The sequence below is a fragment of the Solea senegalensis genome, linkage group LG7 (assembly GCF_019176455.1).
Source record: "Solea senegalensis isolate Sse05_10M linkage group LG7, IFAPA_SoseM_1, whole genome shotgun sequence".
NCBI lineage: Eukaryota > Metazoa > Chordata > Actinopteri > Pleuronectiformes > Soleidae > Solea > Solea senegalensis.
The window spans coordinates 11,491,064-11,513,251 of NC_058027.1; the positions used below are offsets into that span (position 1 = coordinate 11,491,064).

The window sequence follows — 22,188 nt, forward strand, 5'->3', positions numbered from 1 at the left end:
TTGTATGAGGCAGAGAGAGAAAAGACTTGAAAAGCTAACACTGAATACTGTAGCTGCAGAGTGAGGGGGAAGTCACATATACTTCAATTCGTTAATAGTTTAAGAGACCACACTGAATCGGTTCCTTCTCAGAGTCAAGTCAAATGTATCATAACTCATCTTTTCTTATATAACAGTCTGATCATCACAATCCTAAGCAATACACAGTTGATTAGCCTGCTATGCATACTGCACCAACAGCCATGTGGAAATAATAGCACTGCAACAATAGGCTTAATAATAATCTTTTCAATTGTATTTAATAATTTATTAAATACAATTTGCAGCTGTTTCTGAGCTCATTTCTGGCTGTTGGTTGGACAAAATAAGACACATAAAACAAATGAAACTTCATTATGACACAATTGACTCGGGATATAGTGAAAGGGCATTTTTATTGTTTTCCAATGTTTTCTTTTGACCGTGTCTCCTTGGATTATGTTCAAAGAGGCAACATTTTGGGGTGGAAGTGCAGGATGGGTTCAAATTCAGTCCTGGTCTGCGATTATGTTGAGACAACAAAACCAAATGTTTTTCAAGCTTGGGATAAAGTTGTGGTTTTATCAAATGGAATGTGACACACAGTGTTTGAAGTCACCAATAATTAAACCAAACCGTGATCCTTCACTTCAGGCTATGAGAGACTAAATATAATAATATGATTTAGCTAGCAAGATAGATGCCAGTTACATTTTTAATAATGCTGCTTATAATTAAAGATAGACAATAAATAGAAATATATGTAGAAATAAATAGACCCAAGGATTAGTGGAGACAATAATTGGCAGATATGTAGGTGAAAGGAAACTTGTATCTCATTTAAAATGAATAAAAGTGGTGCATAATGTCAGGTAATGCTACATTTATTATAGCTTTAATTTCTTTTATGTACATGTTCATGGAATAGACACATTGTTGAAAAGACTGGAAAAGGTGGAGCTCTTTCTTTTAATTTTCTCATCTCTATGTCTGCCTGCTAAGGCTCAACTACCCAGAGAGCAGGCAATTTTGTGTGAAAAGCCTTTTCAAACAGTGTGCTATTTGAACACATCAATTTCACAATTATATCTCTGCAGAGAGACTAATATTAATATGCAGTGTCTGCTATTGCAGTAACTGACAGTCTTGGTTGTGCTCATCACATCTGGCTTTGTGTTGTTCTCTGTTGTGGCTTGGTGAGAGAATGTGTTTGACAGCTGGTTAACTCTGTAAGCTTGCTAAATGAACCTGTACAGAGGGTCAGACAGATTTTCTGAGTCTGATAAGCTGTTTCAGGCTGGTTATGGTTTGTATCATGCTGAGCCAAACTGCCTTTGACCTTTGTACCAACTGTCTAATGTTCAGTTGGCAGCGTTTTAGACACAACTGTCTTGTCATGCTATTGGAAAACACACAGCAACAAGATTAATAGAGTCACTTATAGCCTGGTTTACATAAAATACTGAATACTAAATTAGTAAGAGGCTTACATTTTCATATACTTAAAGTCTAGTCTGATGGTTATTTAAAAAATAAATAAAAAATGGTCACTTTCACCATAAATGTGCTAAAGAGGTCAATTGTTTTTATTATTTTGTTTGTTTGATAATTTAGTCTCAACATAACCATAATGACAGTGAACAGCCAAACACAATATATCATCAAATGTTTTCTCTAAAATGCCACAATACAAAAACAATTATTTGGCTGCATTATACAACAAGGAAAAATAATTTGTTATAACTTGTTATATTTGGAAATATTTTGTTTGCCAGTATTACACTTGATTTGTGAAACAGCTAACTAATCACTGAAGCTATTTTCAATACTTTTGAAAGGTGAAACATTTTTGGGATGCATTCAAATGACTATGCAGTAGATCTGAGGAGAAAACAGGAATATAATTCCCAGCATTTACCTACTGCAAAACATGTTAAAACATTTGTTAAACTTAAACCCTATTTATTAAACCTAAGAAGGTGAATTATTTTCACTCATGGAAATTCAATTATTTTGTGGCTGCTCTTGACCCTCAAAAATGTGTTACCTTTTACAAATCTACAAAGCTTTTTTGATCAATCATTATACTCCTAAGCATAAACCAGGAAGATTCAAGTACTGGACAAAAAAATCCAAATACCTTTGAGATCCTGTTAAAGGATTTCTATTGCCAGTGACATTTAAAGACACTTCAATGGAAATGACAATCTTTGTACAGGTGATCTAAGGTGTGTGGACATTCTTCTTCTCTTTTTCTTTTCTTCCTTCTGTTGTGAGATTTTGTGTCTAAATGTGTTTAATGGAAGTGTGTCCTTCTTTTATGATTTGGACGATAAATGAGATATATTACTTGCACATGAAAAGTTGTGGACTCTCGCTTTTAGAATCTTCTCAAAATCTAGATTTTATGTAAAGGGCCAACCTCACAAAACTGTATGACTAAATTTAGCATTTAACAAATTGAATGCATGTGCAAGTGCCCATGATCTGTATTTTCTTTAAAAAACAATAATAAATCAAACAAGTGTCACTTTTAACTATGAAACCGCACAGAATTACAGAAGCTTACCTCAGCTTTACAGAGCTTTATAGTTTCAGCTGTCTGGCACCTTTCTTTACTGTTCTGGCTCACTATCATTTCATAGCATCTTGTTTGGCTGCAGCAGACAGTTTTAGCAAAAAGCTCGACAGTGATCTGTGCACAATCCACTCAGCACTTAATGGCAGACAGTGGAGCATTTTGAAACTACAGTATATAACCAGATTGTTTCCTGAGGCGTTGGTAGAGGTAGAGCTTAATGAGAGTTAAAATGTTAACAAAGTCAATACAAACAACTCCAGATGAATGATAGACAACATAAGAAACAGTTTGATGGCGGAATAGTGGTTAGCACCATGCAGCAAAAAGACTCCAACTGAGGCACTTTCTGTATAGTTTGCATGTCCTCCCTGTGTGCATAGGTTTTCTCCAGGTACTCCAGTTTCCTCCCACAGTCCAAAACCATGCAGAGGTTAAGTGAAAACTCTAAATTGCTTGGTGGTGTGAATGTGAGAGTGAATGGTTGTTCATCTCTTTGTTCCCTTCCAGGGTTTACCCAGCCTTTAACCCTATGTCAACTGGGATTAGCTCCAGTGACCCCCCGACCCTCACATGGACGATAAAGTGGTAGACAATGGATGGTGTATTCAAATTATCAACTGAAAAGATGATCACCTGATAAAAAGACATATTGGACATAAGTGTATCACTGTTCACTTTAAGTGTTATATTTTGTCATGTATGTATACTGTATATATATATATTTATGTATGTATTTATGTGTGTATATATATATACACCTTTTTTCTGCTTGCAGTAATTGTTGTTGTTATCTCATGTTTGCATGTTTGAAATAAACATATAACTAACAAACAAAATGTATTTCTTTTTTACTGCATCTGTGAAGATATTATTATGTTCAATTGAGTCCAAGACAAATTTCCCTGCGGGGACAGTAAAAGTATATCATATCGTATAAACTGATGAAGATCAAGTTGCACAAGTTCAAAAAACAATAGTATAAAAGACAATTTAACCTGTGCATTTCTGTAACCCTGGTCATACACCCAATTCAAGCACCTTAAGAGAGTCCTCCCACAGACCACTGGCTGTTGCTATTTTCCCCCGACCCACAAATCTAGATGATCAAGTTCATCTAACTCAAAAACAATCTTTAAGATCTCGATTACAAAAATACAATAACAGAAGGGAAACTCTGTCTCACTTTTTAACAGAAAGTACATTAAAATCATTTAAAAGAATAAAAGACTAACAAGACATTGTGATTCATATTATACTGTAAACACAGTTTTCAGTTACCAGCTTATAGCCTAAGGTCTTCAGCAAGGATTTGATTCTAGCGCTTAGCAATTCTTCTTATTGGACACTTGGGATAATAACTACCACTTTTATAGAGAACAGATAATTACTCTGTAAAAAGGCAAAAAAAAAACCAGCAGGGTTATGGATCTCAAACAGAAAAGAATAATTTATGAATAATTAATTCTCTTCTTTCTAACTGACATGATTAAACAACAGAATACTACACAATAATATGCATTAGTGGCTAAATTTAAATACCAAACTTGTGTAGATAATCATTTAAAGGTGGCAGTTTTTATGCGGGTCATCGTTTTCCGGATGCTTATGATTAGAGCTGTAACAACTATTTGATTAATTGATTATTAACTGATTACTAATTGAATTGTCAACTATTTTGATAATTGATTAATCGGTTTCTGTCAATTCAGTTCCTTAAATGTGAATATTTTTAATTTCTTGTTTCTTTGCTCCATATGACAATGAAATCATTTTGTTTGTAAATCATGATTGTAAGAAAAAGTGATGATTCACAAAATATAGGTAAATCCATATTTATGCATTTATTTGTTCTTCAAATAGAGAATGTAGATAAAGACAAACTACTGAAAAAATACTGAGAGCTGAAACATACATTACAGTACATTTCTATTGTTTGAAATTGTTTTTCTCCGTCAAGATGAAGAGTATACATTGCCAGCTCTGTAAATCAAGCCACTAACAGTTGCTCAATAATCCATTTATTTGTCGTTTCCATTAGTCTGTCTGTAATTTCAATCACATAGACAGTAGGGAGATAAGTGGGGAATCTGCCTGCTGAAAGCTGGCTGATGATGATGACATGGGTTGTAATCGAGTAATGGTTCTTTGCAGTATACAAGAAACATCTGGTCCACTACTGCAATGATAAAATAATATGGAAGTACAGGCTGGAAATATAAAGCTCTTAAACTCAAATATGAAATTAAACCTCTTGCTGCACCACTGTATGTATACAGTACCTATTTAACTATTTAAAAGATAGTGACATTTTGGTGACAAATTATCACCCATGATTGCTAAGTGTTATATTTTAAAGTAGTGCTAAACATTTTTAAGCCCTTAAAAATGTCTACCGTTAAATTCTGGAAATTCTGTTGCCTTTCTCTGGCAGAAGCAACATACTGCTATTAACAGGACCTTCTTGCGTTGCAAAGGTAGCACCTTAGTATTTGTTTTTGTATGAGTGACTATTCATACAAAAACTAAAAGACTTCATAAGGTTCTGGTGATTGCTTTCTGGTGACTCACATTAAAGTGCCTATAAGATTTAAAATGATACTGTGTGAAGTCGCTCTCCATGATAAGTGTCCATGAGCCACAGTAGCTATATTACCATATCACTATCATTCCAGGAAGCCTCCTTTACCTACAGACCATTACTTGCTGCCTCGCCTCATTAGCATTGCAAATAACACCCAAAGCTAGAACAGCGATGGCAGCAACAGCATCAGAGGAAATAGGACAGAATTAACAAATAATGTTAGAAGCGTGGAAAGAGCAGAAGGAACAGAGAGTAGGAGTAAGACAGTGGGTGACAAGGTGGAGATGGCAATCGCAGCATTACAAATCTGATTATAGCTTCGACTTGCATTCTTAGATAATGTTCTTTTTTCCGGTTTTCCACAAATGAAAAAGTACTGTGATTAGATTGACTAATATATTAATCTTATAGCTCAAATAAGTCTGTGTCTATGTAATGTAGTCTGATCATTTACAACATTGTAGCAAATGTGATGTGACATACTAAAATGATTATGTCTTTAAATGTCAAATGTCAACATGATGTTTAATCAAGCCATATATGGAGGACAAAATATGACCAATCTATAAATAAATATATACATAATAAATGAATAAATAAAAAAGTGAATAAATTAATACATAGATTATTACTATATTAGCAAGAGAAGGTAGTATTAGTTAGCCCCAGAGGCTAGCAACGACAGTTAGCTTCTTTGTTTTCCAACATTTAACAGGCTGAAACACAACAAACTGAACTTGTCAGTATGAATGTATACATAGGAGAACTATATGGCACTTGTGCACTTTTGTATTTCTCTAACCCCCCCAGATCTCTAACCTTAGCTGAGCACTGGCTGTTCTCTGCCAAGCAGAAGTAGTCAAACTGAATCATCATGCGTCTGTAACCACCCTGCTTTAGATTGAAACACAGACCCTCCTACTTCACTAGCATACAACACAGAAGTAAATAAATGTGGAACAATTATTACTGGAATTATACTAGTATTTACTTGTTTATTAATTCATCTAATTTGTTTATTTACAGATTTTTCATCCTCCATATACATGTGTCTTGTTTCACATTTGTGTGTTTATAAATATGAACTGATGTGTTTGCATGGTGTTTCTATATAGATTTCCAAAAAATGGCCATAAAGTCAGGCTGATGCACCAAGTTAGCTTCACAAAAAGCACACAGCAAGTTGAGAAAATCTACTATGTGTGTGTGTATGTGTGACTGATCACTACTCCTGTGACTTCTGAGTCTTCAACTGGAAAGTATTTAGTGTAATGTCATACATTGAAACAGAGTCTGCAGTAAATGACTCTGGTTTGTGTGGTATGTCTTGCTAAATGTGGACACATACTTGACTTACATTTTTTGGCGACGTGGCCACAGCTCTGCTGAACACACAGTGGGTGTAACACAAGGTGCCAATAGTGTGGTAATGCAATATTCATGGTGGGGTGTGAGCAGGGCAGTTAAACACAACAGAGTTGTGAGAAGACCTTCCAACCCTTTATCAGGGAGCAGCTGCTGCTTGGGCTCGCTGCTCTATCCAAAGCCTACCCTCTTGCTCAAGCATTGTCTCCTCCTTCCAATGCCCTCCCCCTTGTTCCCTCTCTGCTGCCTCTCACTCAACCATTAATTTTTAATCACAACTTAAATGGCTGCCTTGGCTGCGGCTATGGGGGCAGCAAGTCAAGGGCTCTTGCCTCTGGTTACAAAGTAAGAAATAAATTTGAAGAGATCAAGCCAAACATACAGGGAGGGAGAGGGCTGACTAGGGAGAAATGTGCAGGGAGGAAAAATATCAACTTGCTGGTGCCATTACAGCTTAATTAAAATGTGAACTCTTTCATCTAGCAAATGCAACAGAAAACTGAGATCAAATTAAGATAAAGAATTGAATTTTGAAGGTGGTTTTGGTGGTCATGAGAAAGTAAGAAAGGAGGAAATTAGATCATTTCAGAGGGTTGCTCAAGTAACGGTTATAGTCTAACACTACAGCAAACAAACAGTATTGCTGATTTAGCTATTAAAAATAAAAAAATAAAAAATCTACTGGAAAATGTTGCTGTCTTTCTTTGTTGCATTCTGGCTATATTGTAAATACCTGGATTTCAGTTGGAATAAAAAAAGCAATGTGGAATTTTATCTATTTAATGCCCAAATGATATTCAATTAATAAATAGAAAAATAACTGGAAAATCTTTTTATTAACAAAACAAAGCATCAATTCCAGTCCTAGCTATTACATACTGCTCTGTACCACAAAAGGAATACACACACAGTTTAGTAATGGTGTATTTAAGGTTGCATTACTTATTCAGTAAGGACATGGTTGTGTGGCTATTGTCAGTGAGGTGGCAGCACTCAAGTTTCCCCCTACATTTCTTTTTTTCCCAGATTGGGGTGGTCTGACCCAGTCTTGTGATGAGAACTAGAGTCGCAGTCTGTATGAAATCCTGGGGTAATGCTGTGCAACCATGCCCCTGATCACTGCTCAAGCACACAGGCTGCTGTTTGCTCAGTCTTCACTTGGACTGTAAAAGTCGAGGCTTGTTGACACATCTGTGCCGTCTCTCCCCGAGGCTAATGGCTATTACATCTGTCTGCCTCTTTTCAGAGGGAGAGGAAAACTACAAGAATCTAATTCTCCTTTGAAAACAGGCAAAGTGAAAACAGTGACAGCTGACAACAGAGCTAATTCCACTGAGGGGAATTACCTCTGTTGATCATTCTCATGAGTGCAGTAAGGTGATAACATTGGCTATGAGTTTTAAAATAATTAATGGACTTAAAGGGCAGCAGTGTGTCAGTGTGTATACTAATGTAGCAGTGTTTTTCACAGGTCACAGGGGTTGATACTACAAGTTTGAAAGCAAGTCCTTTTCTCTATTTACATAAGTAAGGATATTTCAACAACTAAATATTAAAATCTTCATGAATTGTATTGGTCTGAGCTAGGTAGCAACTCAGGTCTATTCTGATTTTGTATTAAGGCAGTAACTCATTATTTTGTCATTAAACTGATCAGTTATTGATGTGAAAATTCTTAAAATGTTTGCTGACCAACAGCCCAAAAACCCAAAAATATTAATATGAATTAATTTTACACAGGCAAAAACATCCATTGACACTGATTGACTGCATTGCCTAGTTTAACATCCTCATCTCCATCAGCTATGTGGACTGTGGAGATGTCTACTGTTTCTCATTTTCTAACCTGAAAAATGAACAATATCAAGACACTAAACAAACTGCATTTATGATAATCTCTTTCTCTTTCTAAGTACAAGTGTAAAAATACATCTGAGGACGGATTGTTATCCAATTTGCGAAACCACTTCAGGAGGTGGTCGAAGACGCATTGTGAACACATTGAACAGAAATGTAAATGCATCGAGTCTCCGATGTGTCTTCAGCGCGTCTCCGCTTCACTCACAACTACGTGGGCAGAAATACGTTGGTGGCTCTGAGCAGCTAACGTTGTTGTTATTGATATGGCAGCGCACAGGATGTGACACTGTAGTCTGATGCTGGAAATCTTAAAAGAAGAGTGGGAGGTGACATAAGGGCTGGATAGTAATCAGATCTTGATGTGGACACTGGAGATGCATGTTAATACCAGATGTAAAATCATGTGGTGAAGTGCTATTCAATCACAGAAAAGGCATTCTAATGCCAGGTGTAAAGGGGTGGGACCATTGTCAAGCACATCTGTCTATAGCCCCCCTGTGCTGACCCTGATGGACAACCCTCTCACACACTATGGGTTAGAGACAAACAGGCAGAGAAACTATGACAAAAAGCAAAGCAAAACAATCAAACAAACAAAAAACTCAAAATCACAGTGAATACATCACAGAAGAGGCTGAGTACACTGAGCCAGATGTTTCCACTAATTGGGCCGACTTTCATGTTTTTTAGCTCATTCCAACTCATGGCAGATTAAGCCATCATCATCAAATATAAAAAATAACATCATTCAGACAGCATGTGAGCGAGTCCAGAAAAAGCAATGTCATGTCATATGATGACTGTTTACAGATAAATGGTCCAATGATTGGTTATGATAATGACATCATATGATAAATGTATTGCTATAGTGCAGCAGTTTCTTCAGTTTCTACACTGAATTTTCACCCTTTAGCAAAATAGGTCAAGACCTATTACAAATGGCAGATGACAAAACCAAGAAATTAAACAAATCAAAAAACACATACAAATAGACAATAATCACTGAACATACAGCACTGATTGAGACATTGAGACAAACATGAGGATACAGCGAAATAAGGCCACACACATTCTAGTGCAGCTTGCCATGTTAAAAAACCTTTATTTATCTGCTCTGATAAAAACACATCCATTCCTAGCTTTCATGAGAACGTACACAGATCACTGCAGTTGGCAATGCACAGACACCTCTCAATCCTCACCAAGGCATCATACAGGCCTTCAAACACGCTGTTTGGTTGATTAATCTCTTGAAAGAAAAATCAATCAAAACTAAGGACTAAATTGAAGATGTTTGCGTCTTCTTACGTTTTCAAATGACCTTAAGATTTGATTTAAATTTAAGGCTTCTCTATTTATCTTGATTGTGTATCGTTATGAGATCAAACCGCTCGAGTTACATTACACAAACATTCCAGCACAGGTGCCATAGCCAATCAAATCATGTTTACGTTTTTAAGCTAAAACATTTTGCTTTAGCAACAACTCTTGCTGTACAGTCGGCCATGACAAACACTATATTGCGAACTTTCAACAGCCACCTCCAGCACCAAGTGTCAGGCCCACTTTATCACCATCATGTGATAATGCGACCAATACATGCAAGTCGGCTGTACGTTGTGCACATTCTCCCACATGCAGCACAGAGAAGCATGTTTCAAACACAATATACTTTATTTAACAAAGGTATCCGTCTTACTGTTTGATTTGCCCTAAAAAGCTAATTTCTTGACAGAAAAGTTAAACAATCTCTTTTTAACAGACTCCAATTTTTAACTGCCAATTAAAGTGGTTCAACATGCAGGATTGTGTTCACTGAATCTGTTAGGACAAGCAGATACACTATGTGTTTAGTGCTAAGGGCTCTCCTTTGCTTCTATGCCTGTGTACTTTAGTCTCTGCTCAGCAGCTCAGCTCTCTGCTCTCTCTTCTCCTCTCCCCATGAACCGGCTGACAGATCAGTAATAAACACAGCCTGTCACCTTCAAGGCCTGCCTCTCATTTACTAGCTAACACATGAAACCCTGCTCTCTCCTTCCTCCATCTCTCTCTCATTCCTTCATCCACTGGGCTCATTCAAGCTGAAACCTGATTTTTGGCCCTGGCTGCCTCCAAGGCAGCAAATTCTCCCCTGCACCAAGATAGTCCTGAAATAGGCATGAATATTAAATGAAAAATCTATGAATAAATAACCAAAACAGGACTTCCGCCACTCTGACCTCTTTCTGTCTCCCATAGTGGATGACAGAAAAAAGGAGAAACAAAGAGAGGGGGGAAAAAAATCATGGCTTCCTCAGGAGAGAAGGTGGACATTTGTTAGGTAATTGGCTTTCTCTATTTGCAATCCCATGGTGCTGTGTTTTCACACAAAAAAACAAAGCAGTAAGAACAAGGTAACAGTGCAGCTGACTGTTAGTAGAGCAAAATGTAACTCAGTATTTTCAGTGGGAATATATTCTGTTATACCCATATCTGCTGCAAACCTGAGGGATAAAAGCCATACATTTTGCATCAGCTCAATAATCCGTGTGTGGGGAATGCAAATCAAATTGAGAAAAAGAGCTGGAAGTATAATGTGTTATATGATACAACCAAATAAAGAGAATCCTTTATTTGTGATGTATACTCGCTAGTCTCTTGGCACATGATTGTTACACAGAAACATAGGTAAATAACGATTTATTTGCCTCAAGCAATTCCCAAAAGTGTGCTTGATATGTATTATACTAGATTTCATTGCTCTGAGCAGATGGAGACAGATGATAAGACAAGCACAGTGGCAACTAATGACTAACTTACTATATGTGTTGCTACTATAAATTACACTTTAATAGAGAGCAGATTTATGAGTCAATTAAACAAACTCCCTTTCAGCATGAGTGATGTTAAGATTTTTATAGATTTTTAGCAATAACCACTGATTGTTTAATAAGTAAAACACAGATATCAATATTCAGTGGAATTACTGATAAAATAAAACAAAAGATCTCACATTCTTCAGGTTTTTGAAATATAACATATTAAAAAGTAAATATTAATCTAACCGCCGATGTTAAGGATGTTAAAACTGTTTCAAATTGACCGACTCACAAATACAGTAGAACATGTAGCACTTTTACTGAGTTCTGACCTTTCACAGACAAGACCTTCAATATAACATTTCTGAACATGAATATTCTGAGCATGTACTTTATATTTTCCTTATAATCCGGACCAAATTATGCAGGAAATGCTTCCTTGGAAATGTAAACAAAGCTAAAACAACTTAATTATGAGGAGAATGTAGTGGTGGATTCAGTCATACACAACTCTAAACCAAGCATGCACCAAAATCCAGCCTGATTCTTTATGCTGCAGTTTCACATAAAGAAAAACATTCAGAAAGAGAAAAGTTGGCTTGCTTAAATTGTGAAGCAGTCACAGTAAACAAAATACTTGTCATCAAGGTCAGCCCCGACTGCATTCACTGACAGTGATTCAGTTTTAAGTACAGCAGGAAAAAGAAGAACCAAAATGTGTTTGGCTGCGCTGTAAACACATAATGCCAGTGGCTCTGCTTTTGTCTTTCAAACAATGCAACTGCTGAATGATTGTTTGCTGTTGTATTGAACTGTACTTACTCAGTGCGAAGTGGGAGTCGAGATACTGCATGTATACGTTCAGTCAAACCATAGTTCCCACTCCTGGCTAATACCCACAAATAATAAAAAAAAAATTGGATACACAGAAAAAAGGATTTCATCAGTTCAACCATGATTGAAATCTTACAGTTGCACTGTATTATTGAAGACTGGCAGACTGGGTCATTTGAACTCACACAAGAAATGAGACAACTTACTTTTGATGGAGTTTCCTTCCAAAATAAAGAAATGTCACAGAAAAAATAGTTTCCTCCATTATAATAAAAGTATATGACTAGTCAATAATTACGTGATCTGCTTTCTTGCTACACTATTTTTCTGACAGCAAGAATGCATTTGGTTTTGACCTCTAATCCCTTACTTGTTCACAGTCAGTTCCTTTGGTGAAGAACATCTGTTGATACATTGATGGATGGATAATGTGACACAATTCAAAAGAGTTGGTTTGTAAGGCGTTCAAGGCGAAAACTACATTTCTTATCTAAAATGACTATGCACGTTTCCATTCAAGCCAAACAATCTAAGGCTAGTACGCTTTTTGAAAATGTGACATAGTAAAAATCTATGCATACATTAGATTGAATGTGGAAAGTGTTTGCTATTGATAACAGTTGGAGTGGCTTTTGAAAGAAAAAAAACTGAAGAGAATTAATTTTGCACCTCATGCTGAACACAAAATAACTGCTTTGTTGAACTTGAGGTCCTTTGAAAATCCTGAAGTCATTTTCATATATAAGTCAATGTCTTACACCTCAAGAGATGAAAGAAAAGCCAATGATCACACCCCACTCAACTGAACTGATATATTATTGTAAGAGTTACACTTTAAGCAGGAGACTGAAGAAAGCGCTTAGAATGGCCATTGGACTTTGGATAAACATGCTATTATATATGGTGACAAATCCCTTCTTTGTATGCTTAGTTCATGTCTGAATGTATAAACCAAAAACACATAAGGATGTTTTTGACATTTTCAAACATCACTGAATATTACATTTATTAAATGCTTTGAACACAATAGAATGACATTGAAGTTTAGCAAACATTAGTTAGCACTCATTTTAATATAGGAGCAGATTTATGATACTGTATGTACTGTATTTTTCTTGTTAGTAATACTCACGATATGCGCTCTTTGTGTTTTACAGCAATATCATTTTGATACTACGGGAGGGTGACAATAGGGAGGGCAAAAAATAGCTCAAAAGGAAGTATCAGCATCTGGCTGATTTAACAGCAACAAACATTTGGTTTGCTATTTTGTACTGGAGCTCACACACACTGCAGGAAGATAGGATATACAGTAGTTTACTTTCTCCACTTGTGTGCACACAGCCTGACCATAGTACAGAGAATGTCAGGCTATTGAAAACATGGAGGAAGTGGGGGATCGCTGTGAGGAAGAGAAAAAGGAAATTTGGGTTCATGTCAGAGAGCCAAATAGCTTTCAACACCCAGACTGACCTTCAGCAAACACACACACAATGTGACCACAAACCATGATGCACATCCTTTATTATAGGGAAAGAGACTTGGACTTTTGCCATTTTACATGCCACACACTCCACCACAGGTTAATGACCGAGTTTGTATCTAACATATTATATTATCTACAAAGCTGAGAGTGAAGAAGGGGGGCAGCATCAGGTTATTTGATAACTGATGTAATATGCAATATTCTCAGGAGGGTAGATAAAGGCAGCTGCATTTGGAAGCTTTGTGGATATGAGATTAAATGTTCTTCAGAAAACTCAAGCAAATCCAGTTGACTATATCAACAGTATCTGCTGAGGATATGATGATTGAGATCCTTAATAAATAATTTATAATACAGTGGTGTCCTTTAACCATTTACACTTATTCACACATACATTCAACAGCACATCTACTGTATATGCAGCACTTTTCCATCTTTGAAACCCACTTCCTACATAGCCAGTTTAAAGCTGAGTGTCTTGCCTAGGGACACATCTGCATGTAGTGGCGTATTTCCACATTTCAGGTTGCTTCTGCACCGCAAAAAAAGTACCTACTTAACGTGGGCGGAGTCATCACTGCACAGCTGAGCGAAACCACGGTGACTTTGCTTCATATGCGACACACACACACGAGTGACTAGTGACTTTACACCAGACTCCTGTGGTTGTTGGAGATTAACCCACGTTTTTGGGATTGTTAAGTAGCTTTAACTTATCTACAATTCGGCACTGTTTGGCTTGATTTCTGTCCACACGTCTCCGGAGTACAGCCTCCTACTCTACAGACTACAGCGGAGAGTTCTGTGATGCCACTCGCGATCACCGGTGCTGTCCCTAAATACACCAGACTGTTAAATATAGAGATTTCCCTGGTAATTGTTGGCGATTAACCCATGTTTTTAGGATTGTTAAGTAGTTTTAAGTGATCGACGGTTCGGCACTGTTCGGCTTGATTTGTGTGTGGGACGTCTCTTCCTGTGACGGTACTCTGGCCAGTCAGTGGCCGGCAGTCTGACCAATCATCACATCGTACCTACTCAGCACGCTTTTGGAACCTCGCCTGAGCAGGTACTAAAAATAGTACCTGGTACCAAGTACTATTCTATTGGTACCAGGTACAATGCTAGTGGAAACGCCACTTAAACCGAGCCGTGGCGACGAGAGTAGAGCCGGTGGAAATGCGCCATAGGTGTGGATGTAGAAGAGCCGTGGATCGAATCCCTGACCTTTCAGTTGGAAAACAAACCTAGCATGCAACCCGCTCTACCTGCTGAGCCACATCCCCCTGCCAAGAAAAAGGCAAGTGAAGAAAAAATATCTAATTTTGTTAGAATTTATATTCTAATAACCTGCCCATCTATTAATCCTTTCACACATACAATACAGTGTCTTCATTTATGTTACTTACAGGCAAATGCCTACCATATTAATGTTTTACCACCCAAATGAAAAAACTACAGGATGGCACTGTGCCTTGTGAGATGCATGAGATGGCATACAATGCCACTGACAAGCACATATTTTTTTTCTACTGTGGGAGCTAAAAAAAAAAAAGATACTTGTGCTGAAACCTCCCACCCCATTGCTCCCTGAGTAAGATGAGCAGAAATGCCTTGACCCATGAGATGCAGAGGGAATTGAGGTGTAAGAGTAGGTGAGAGAGAGCAAGAGAGTGAGATAGTGAAAAGCTGCCTGGTGTTTAAGAGTCATTGGAGTGGATTGGGTGGCTTCACTGCATCAGGATATATGATCTAAATACTGGGATAACATAAATAGCCGAGTGCATATTGTGACTAATGTCCAGGACTTCAGGAGAGCATGTCATACAAATCATGTAATCGGGCATGTGAATTACTTCCGCATTTCAGAAATGAACTATTATGCTCAAATAGCATATTTTGAAATGGTTAATAAATTTGGTGTATTACAATTAAACTTTACTATAAACTAAACTCTACAAACAATTCTGAAATATATGTTATCTGGTGTGTGTGTCTGAGAATAGGTGTATTAAATTACACATGAAAGCTTGAAGGCATAATACAAAAGCTAGTAGTATATAACAGGAAAAGATGTAAAATGTCATTGAGTCAGAATAAAAGTTAATCTAATTGACTTGACTGCAGGCTTCAAAACAAAATCATAGAGAAATGGCTTACTTAAGGGTTTCATTCTTTAGTTTGAGACAGCATTTTTCTTTTAAGAAAACAAAAGGGAAATATCACAAATTGATCACAAATTGTCCCTATAAGAATGAATCTAAGAATCGTATAACAGTTTCCCTACAAGCAGGTTCAACAAATCAAAACTCAAAAGTAACCTGCTGATTCATAAAACCACAAGCTACTCTCATTTTAAATTATAGAGGTGCAGAGTCCCTCGCTGTGCTTACAACAGCACGGCTAGAACATGGTGTCAGCATTTCTTATCAAGCTCAGCCTTTTATCCAAGACCAAGCTAATGACAGAATGAAATGCATAAACAATTTAAGAATACTTAAAAAAGTAAATGAAAGTATATGTGTGTTTCACTTCAGATGTAGTGCAGCAGGAAAATGCAACATTCTGACGATTTCCAAAACAGAGCTGAAGATTTCAACTGTATTTCCACACTAATGTATGCCAAAACCATCTAAATCAAAATCATTTCAGCACAGTTTGAAGAAGTGCTGATCTCTCATTGAATATGTAATTTTCCTTGTCATGCAATGTGTTGAACATCTAAGACCTCTGTAACTGTGGAATAAAAAAAGGGGGGCACATTTTAGTTTGAGCTTCTCCTCCATCGATCTAGAAAGATCCGAGAGACGCACAGCTGCATAAACAATCCTCTCATGTCTTTAGAGGGTTGTGAAATATTAACAAAAGGGCTTGCAGGTACATCATTTTGCAGCAACAGCAATGGCAGCAGAGGGAAAACATGTTTGAGTCCTATTATAAATCACACAATACAGCAGCACCACAGCACATCCAGGCTCGGCTTGTCCCCCAGGCAACTGGACAGAAAATCCAGTCTTTACAGATGTCTCAGAAAGAATATGTACATGTGTACTGTATGTGGGAGCATGCTTTGTGGCAAATTCTGTTTCATGAATGAAAATATAATAATCAGGATCTGTGCAAATTGAAAATAAATAAATGATGAAAAACTTTTTTTTTGCTTGGGCTAATTTCATACACTTGACTTTTCCTGGTGTGTAAGAAATAAGACTTACAGATCTTGTGCTTTCCTTTCATGGGGAATTTCACCAGCAGCTCTTGGGGGTTGGCGCAGATAAAGACAAAAGGGGACGCAGACTCCTCACAGGTACCAGGGAACTGCAGTGGTGGGAAAAGGAAAACAGCAGTTTAAAACTGGCCATATTGTGCACAGAATGTTAAAATACACAACACCCTGTCTAAGGGTAAATGTCTAAATCATGCTAACTGTCATTCCTACCTGACTTTTATAGTTATGAGTCTCTCTGGGTCTTACACAACATAATTACACAACTAATGATGCAGTTGTTAATGACAGCAATTGTGCCATGCATTACCATTTAAAGATGAGATGAAAACAGCAGCACCACTACATTCTTCACATACAAACTTATGTGGAGCAATACTACATTACACCAATAACATTATTGACATGTGTGCTTTTTATGTATCTACCACTATCAATTACAATTACATGTCACTGTAAATATGGAAAACATATAACCAAGTGACAACCAGTCGTGATGTCACCCATACAAATTTGAAATGGCCATATTGTTGTTTTACACCTGGAAGTTCAGAGGTATGACCAGACTCCTTTTGAATGATACCTGATGTCAATCACAGTGGTGTCCACTCATGCGCTGTACTCTATGTAATCTATTTTCCTCTCAAGTAGAACATGATATACAAAATTGACATCATTTGCCACTGAAGACCTGAAATTGGAAATTGACCCATTAACTCCTCAGAAAAATGTCCTGACATGATACATCAAATGGGAAGTCGGCTAATTTTCCTATAGACATCCATTTAAACCAAGTTCTTTTGCATGTGGTTTATCAACCCATTTGAAACTTGATTGTGATGAACCTTAAACCACATGACCCAGCCCTGCTGCAAAATCCAGAAAAACACATCACATTTTAACCATATCCTTGACATATTTATGCACACCCCAAAACATGCCAAACCACATTCCTTTGAAGAGGGTGTTTTACAGCACATAATTGACAACAGCCTAGAGCACACAGAGACCAATACACAAAAGAAAGCCTCTCTCCCCTTGTGTTATTGATTGGTCTCTCAGGTGAGCGTGGGGAATTGACTGACATAGTGACAAAGGAGTCATCTTTCCCATCACTGGCAACCAACGGTTCTCAGCTCATCCAATTTCCTCTGGCTCTATCAGATAGTGCCCATGATTGCATCTAGCCAGCCAGGAAGCAGCTCTTTTCATGACAGCATGCTTTTTCCTCTCTCCCACTTTCCCCCTTTCTTAGACTCCCTATCTCCCTCAAAGGAGCACTGAAGGTTGTGACAAATTTGGGGCTTTTAAGGGAAATCAGCAGCCCATCTGTATGGGCCCCTGACAAACTGGGGAAAGATGATAGAGATTTTTATTTCTGATTACAGTCCATGTCATCTTCAGTGTAATACACTGGCAAGGAGGAAAAGAAAGAAACACTCAGAGCCATCTAAATATTTTTGGGGGCCCTAAAAGATTCCCTTGATCCCTAAAGGCAAATGACAGTGATTCTTTAACAAATGCATAATTGTTATTATTTTGTGATGACATGAAAACAATTCATTATTAAGTATACTCTAAGTCTCAAAAATCTTGAAAAACAAACAAAAAAACAATATTCCATTGTCCAGTGGGAATGAGTTTATCAGCAAATGATTCTGCAAAGTCTGATTATGATCGGAGTCAGTGGGAAGGTTACACCCAAGTAAACACACTTTTGTCTTCTTTGCCTGCTTTATTTTTTCCAGAGATGTGGCATTTCTATTGCAATGCTACGATGTGCATTAATCTTCCAACCATTAGCATAGCCATTAGCATTAATTGCAGCGTTTCTTGGGACAGTGGTCAATATCATTCATTTAATCAATCGGATCATGTACAATTTATTTAATGATTGAGTGAGTTAAAAATAGTAACTACAATAACATTATCAGTGAGAGCCATGACATAATGATTTTTTTTTTCTGCATCTGACTTGTTTTGTCTTCGGCATGTCCATGATGTCATAATTCACTCACATGTAATGCAAGGGTAAAGAAGAAAAATAACACCACCTCGGGTTTCATGATAGTTTGAAAGCTTAGCCTCTCTCAGTGATGTTTGGTGAGATGAGCATCATTATTTTCACAGTTAAGCCACTTTGAGTAAATCCAAAAAATATTGGTTGCCTTTTTACAAAACTGCTTTGTGCAAGAGACAGAAAAAGGGGTTGATATGCTGCATTTAGTCAGACACATTTATTTCATCAACATGATAGCAGTACAGTCATAGCAACAATTTATGGAAATGCATAATTGTGTCAAATTTTCTCACACTAATGATTTGGTGCCTGACTTCCCAGCCTCTAGTATCTCCTAACCAGTACCTTCCATCATACATTTTGATAAGATATAATAATATTAAATTAATCATCTAAGGACACATTATTTAACATGAAAACATAAAAGGTTTGGTAAAATACAATATCCCAATGTCTACCTTTAGAAAAGAATACCATCTTTAAACTAGCCAGAGGGAACACGAAATTCAACCTATAATGTAAAGATTGATTATGTCAACTGGTCAGACTATGCCTTGCTTCTCAAACAACTTACATAGGAGAAGAGCCAAATTGAGTCTTCTTATAATGCGCACATTAGGCAGCAGACACTATTGAGTATTTTTGAGGATACATTACCTGTTGTCATTCCCTGACAAATGAGTACAAAATCTGATGTAATTGTGTGGTTCAGCTGTTATGATTGAAGAACAGTTACAAGCCTTGTGTGAGCAGCAATAAACAGGGATTCATTAGGGACAGCAGTGTGGTATAAATGGGTCAAGTGTTGCTTTAACATGCTTCTATGCTTGCGGGTGGGACTGCAGCCAACAAAAAGAACATGACATTTTAATAACCTTAAAATACTGCCAGCTTAGTGCTATGGTCCAAGAAACGTAAGACAAGTAAGAGAGCATTCAAAAAGAAGACAGTACAAGAGCCACTTCCTGAAAAGAAGAGTTCAGCCTCATTTGAATTTATTAAAAGATGATCTCATGTTACACAAGATGGCTGTATTGTCAGAGGTATTCAAGGAAACAAAATGGTGGTGGTCTTGCTAAAATTAGATCGAATAAGCATTGCTACAGCCGGAGCTCTGGTGTGTTCAAGTGAGACCCTGCCAGTTGCCTGCTCTTTCATCCTCCATTAGCTAATTAGCATTTAAAGCTGTTGAATGTGCTGCTTTGCCTCACTACCTCCCCCACCTAATTGTTTCCATTCCATGTTAATCAAAAGGGCACGAAACGTTGTGGCTGTGACATGAAGGGTTTGCTACAGCTCTCCATATTCATCAGGAAGAATCTAATGTGGGCAGATTGGATGCCTCTTAAAAATGCAATTAAAGCTGAGCTTGTCGAGAAACACAAATATTGAATTAAAAAATTGTTATGTACATTTATGTGGAAAGACAAACAGTGTCTAAAACAGTCACACTGAGTTCACTTGAGAAAACCGTCAGTCGTCAGTATGAAGGTTTTTTAGTATGGTAGGTTAGGATTACAGCCCTAGGCCATTCTGAGTGGTGGGACCCAAGTGTTTTCCATGGGAGAGATCTGTGGGTGTAATATATGTATAGCAACTGTGACATTAGTGCATTAAAATGACACTGTGGGAAACAAGTATCACTTGTTTAACTTTCCATTAGAAATAAGACTACAGAGAGAGGGAGACTCTGCAGGCTCTATATGTTCGTAGACTCAACAAAACAATGCCCGGCTACAGCATGACCATGCTTTAAACTGTAATACCATAGCATACCAATCACATGTTTTAACAAGAAAATATAGTTATACAATATTTCGATATTTTTAGGCTATATCCCGATATACGCGATATATTGGGAAATAAAGCTGCACAAACTATTCGTAATACACTGTTTATGATCTGTATTACATGCTTAAAATACAGTCATTACCTTTCATTACAGATAATACCTGGTTTATTTCTTTGGCTTTTCCACGCTAAATGAAGGACATTTACATGTGTGAGAAACAATAACATTGTCTATAAATATGGTGAAATTTAGCTGTAACACATAATTAGGCTTTAAGTGTTAAGAAACCTTTTAAAAATATAATGTTGTCAATTCCATGTATTTTTTAATCAATGTTTTAGTATTTAACTTGTATTTTGTGTATTTCATAAATGTATTCAATATAGAATATGCAATGATTATCAGGCATCACAGATACCTTATCATGCTAAGACAATATCCAAAATCTAAGACGATATCTACTCTCATGTCACGATAAAGATATAATATCAATATATTGCCCAGCCTTTACACTGATTGGACGTATTCCAGTGTAAACATAAAGCTGATTGTCTTTTCTGCATAGACATAGATGGGCACTCTTCCCCTCCTGATCTTTGGACAGAACCAAGCTTACCATCTGCTAGCTTAACACTCACCTAATGAAATCAGAGTGGTGTTGATCTTGAGCAGGAAAGTGAAACTACATGAAACAATTCAGTTGTTCATTTTCTGCTAGTGGAGGTTTTGTGTTTACTCAGTCCATCTGGACAGAGAATTGAAAATCAGTGTGAGCCAAAATGGATTGAACTGAAACATCTTTTTATTTGCAGGCGAGTCAAACTGCAATGCTTTGATCACATGTGCTGAAGCAGGCTGAATAGAATATATACAGGCAACATGGCTGTAAATATGGATTCAAAAAGATTTCCACAAGTAGCTGCAAGCTGAATGAAGGTCTAAATACAAAATACTCGAAGGCAAAATGAAGAGATGAAAATTCATAGAGCTCTCCAGCTTCTTCAGAGACTGCCAACTCAATACACTGCCCTCTATTTAATTTGCTGGGATCAAGCCAGGGGGGAATCAACAATATCCAACTGTAATAATATGAAATTCACAAGTTCATTGGAAAAAGTATGGCGGGAAGGAAGCTATTGGTGATGAAAACAGTGGCTTAGAGGGCAGGAAGAGGACACAGTGGCCCTATTGCTCATAACACACATTCTAATAATAAAGTATCATGTACTGAGGGTTATACTTCACATGAATCTTTCATCAGGATTGCTTCCCCAGCTCATCTGCCTTCTACTGTAGTATCCACTGTTATTACAGTCCAGAATACCATAACTTCAAACCATCGTTTGACGAAAACAACATCCATCTTAATAAAACCAGCTAATACAGAGCCAAGATTTGACAGAAGGAACACAAACCTTTGAATCCAAGCTTGTCAAGTGACAGCTCAACAAGCCAACACTGTTCCCGCTCCTCTCTCTACAATGTCTCTCTTTCTGGCTCTTTTCAGCTGCTGTCAGCAATTAAGGGCTGCAGAGACAAGTAATCTCCTTCTGGGCAACAGGGCCAGACCAGAACAGGCATGTGGAGGGGGCTGTGCAGTTTGGAGGGTGGGGGATGGCAGTGGGCT

At 37.3% G+C, this 22,188-nt stretch overlaps 1 protein-coding gene across 1 annotated transcript in view; it reads right to left on the reverse strand.

The window, feature by feature from the left end:
* trip4 (thyroid hormone receptor interactor 4) overlaps positions 1 to 22,188 on the reverse strand; it is a 55,114-nt gene that overhangs the window by 15,263 nt on the left and 17,663 nt on the right. The window contains exon 12 of the mRNA XM_044031043.1: positions 16,739 to 16,841. Coding sequence (XP_043886978.1) covers positions 16,739 to 16,841 — 103 coding nt within the window. The remainder of the gene's footprint in view (positions 1 to 16,738; positions 16,842 to 22,188) is intronic.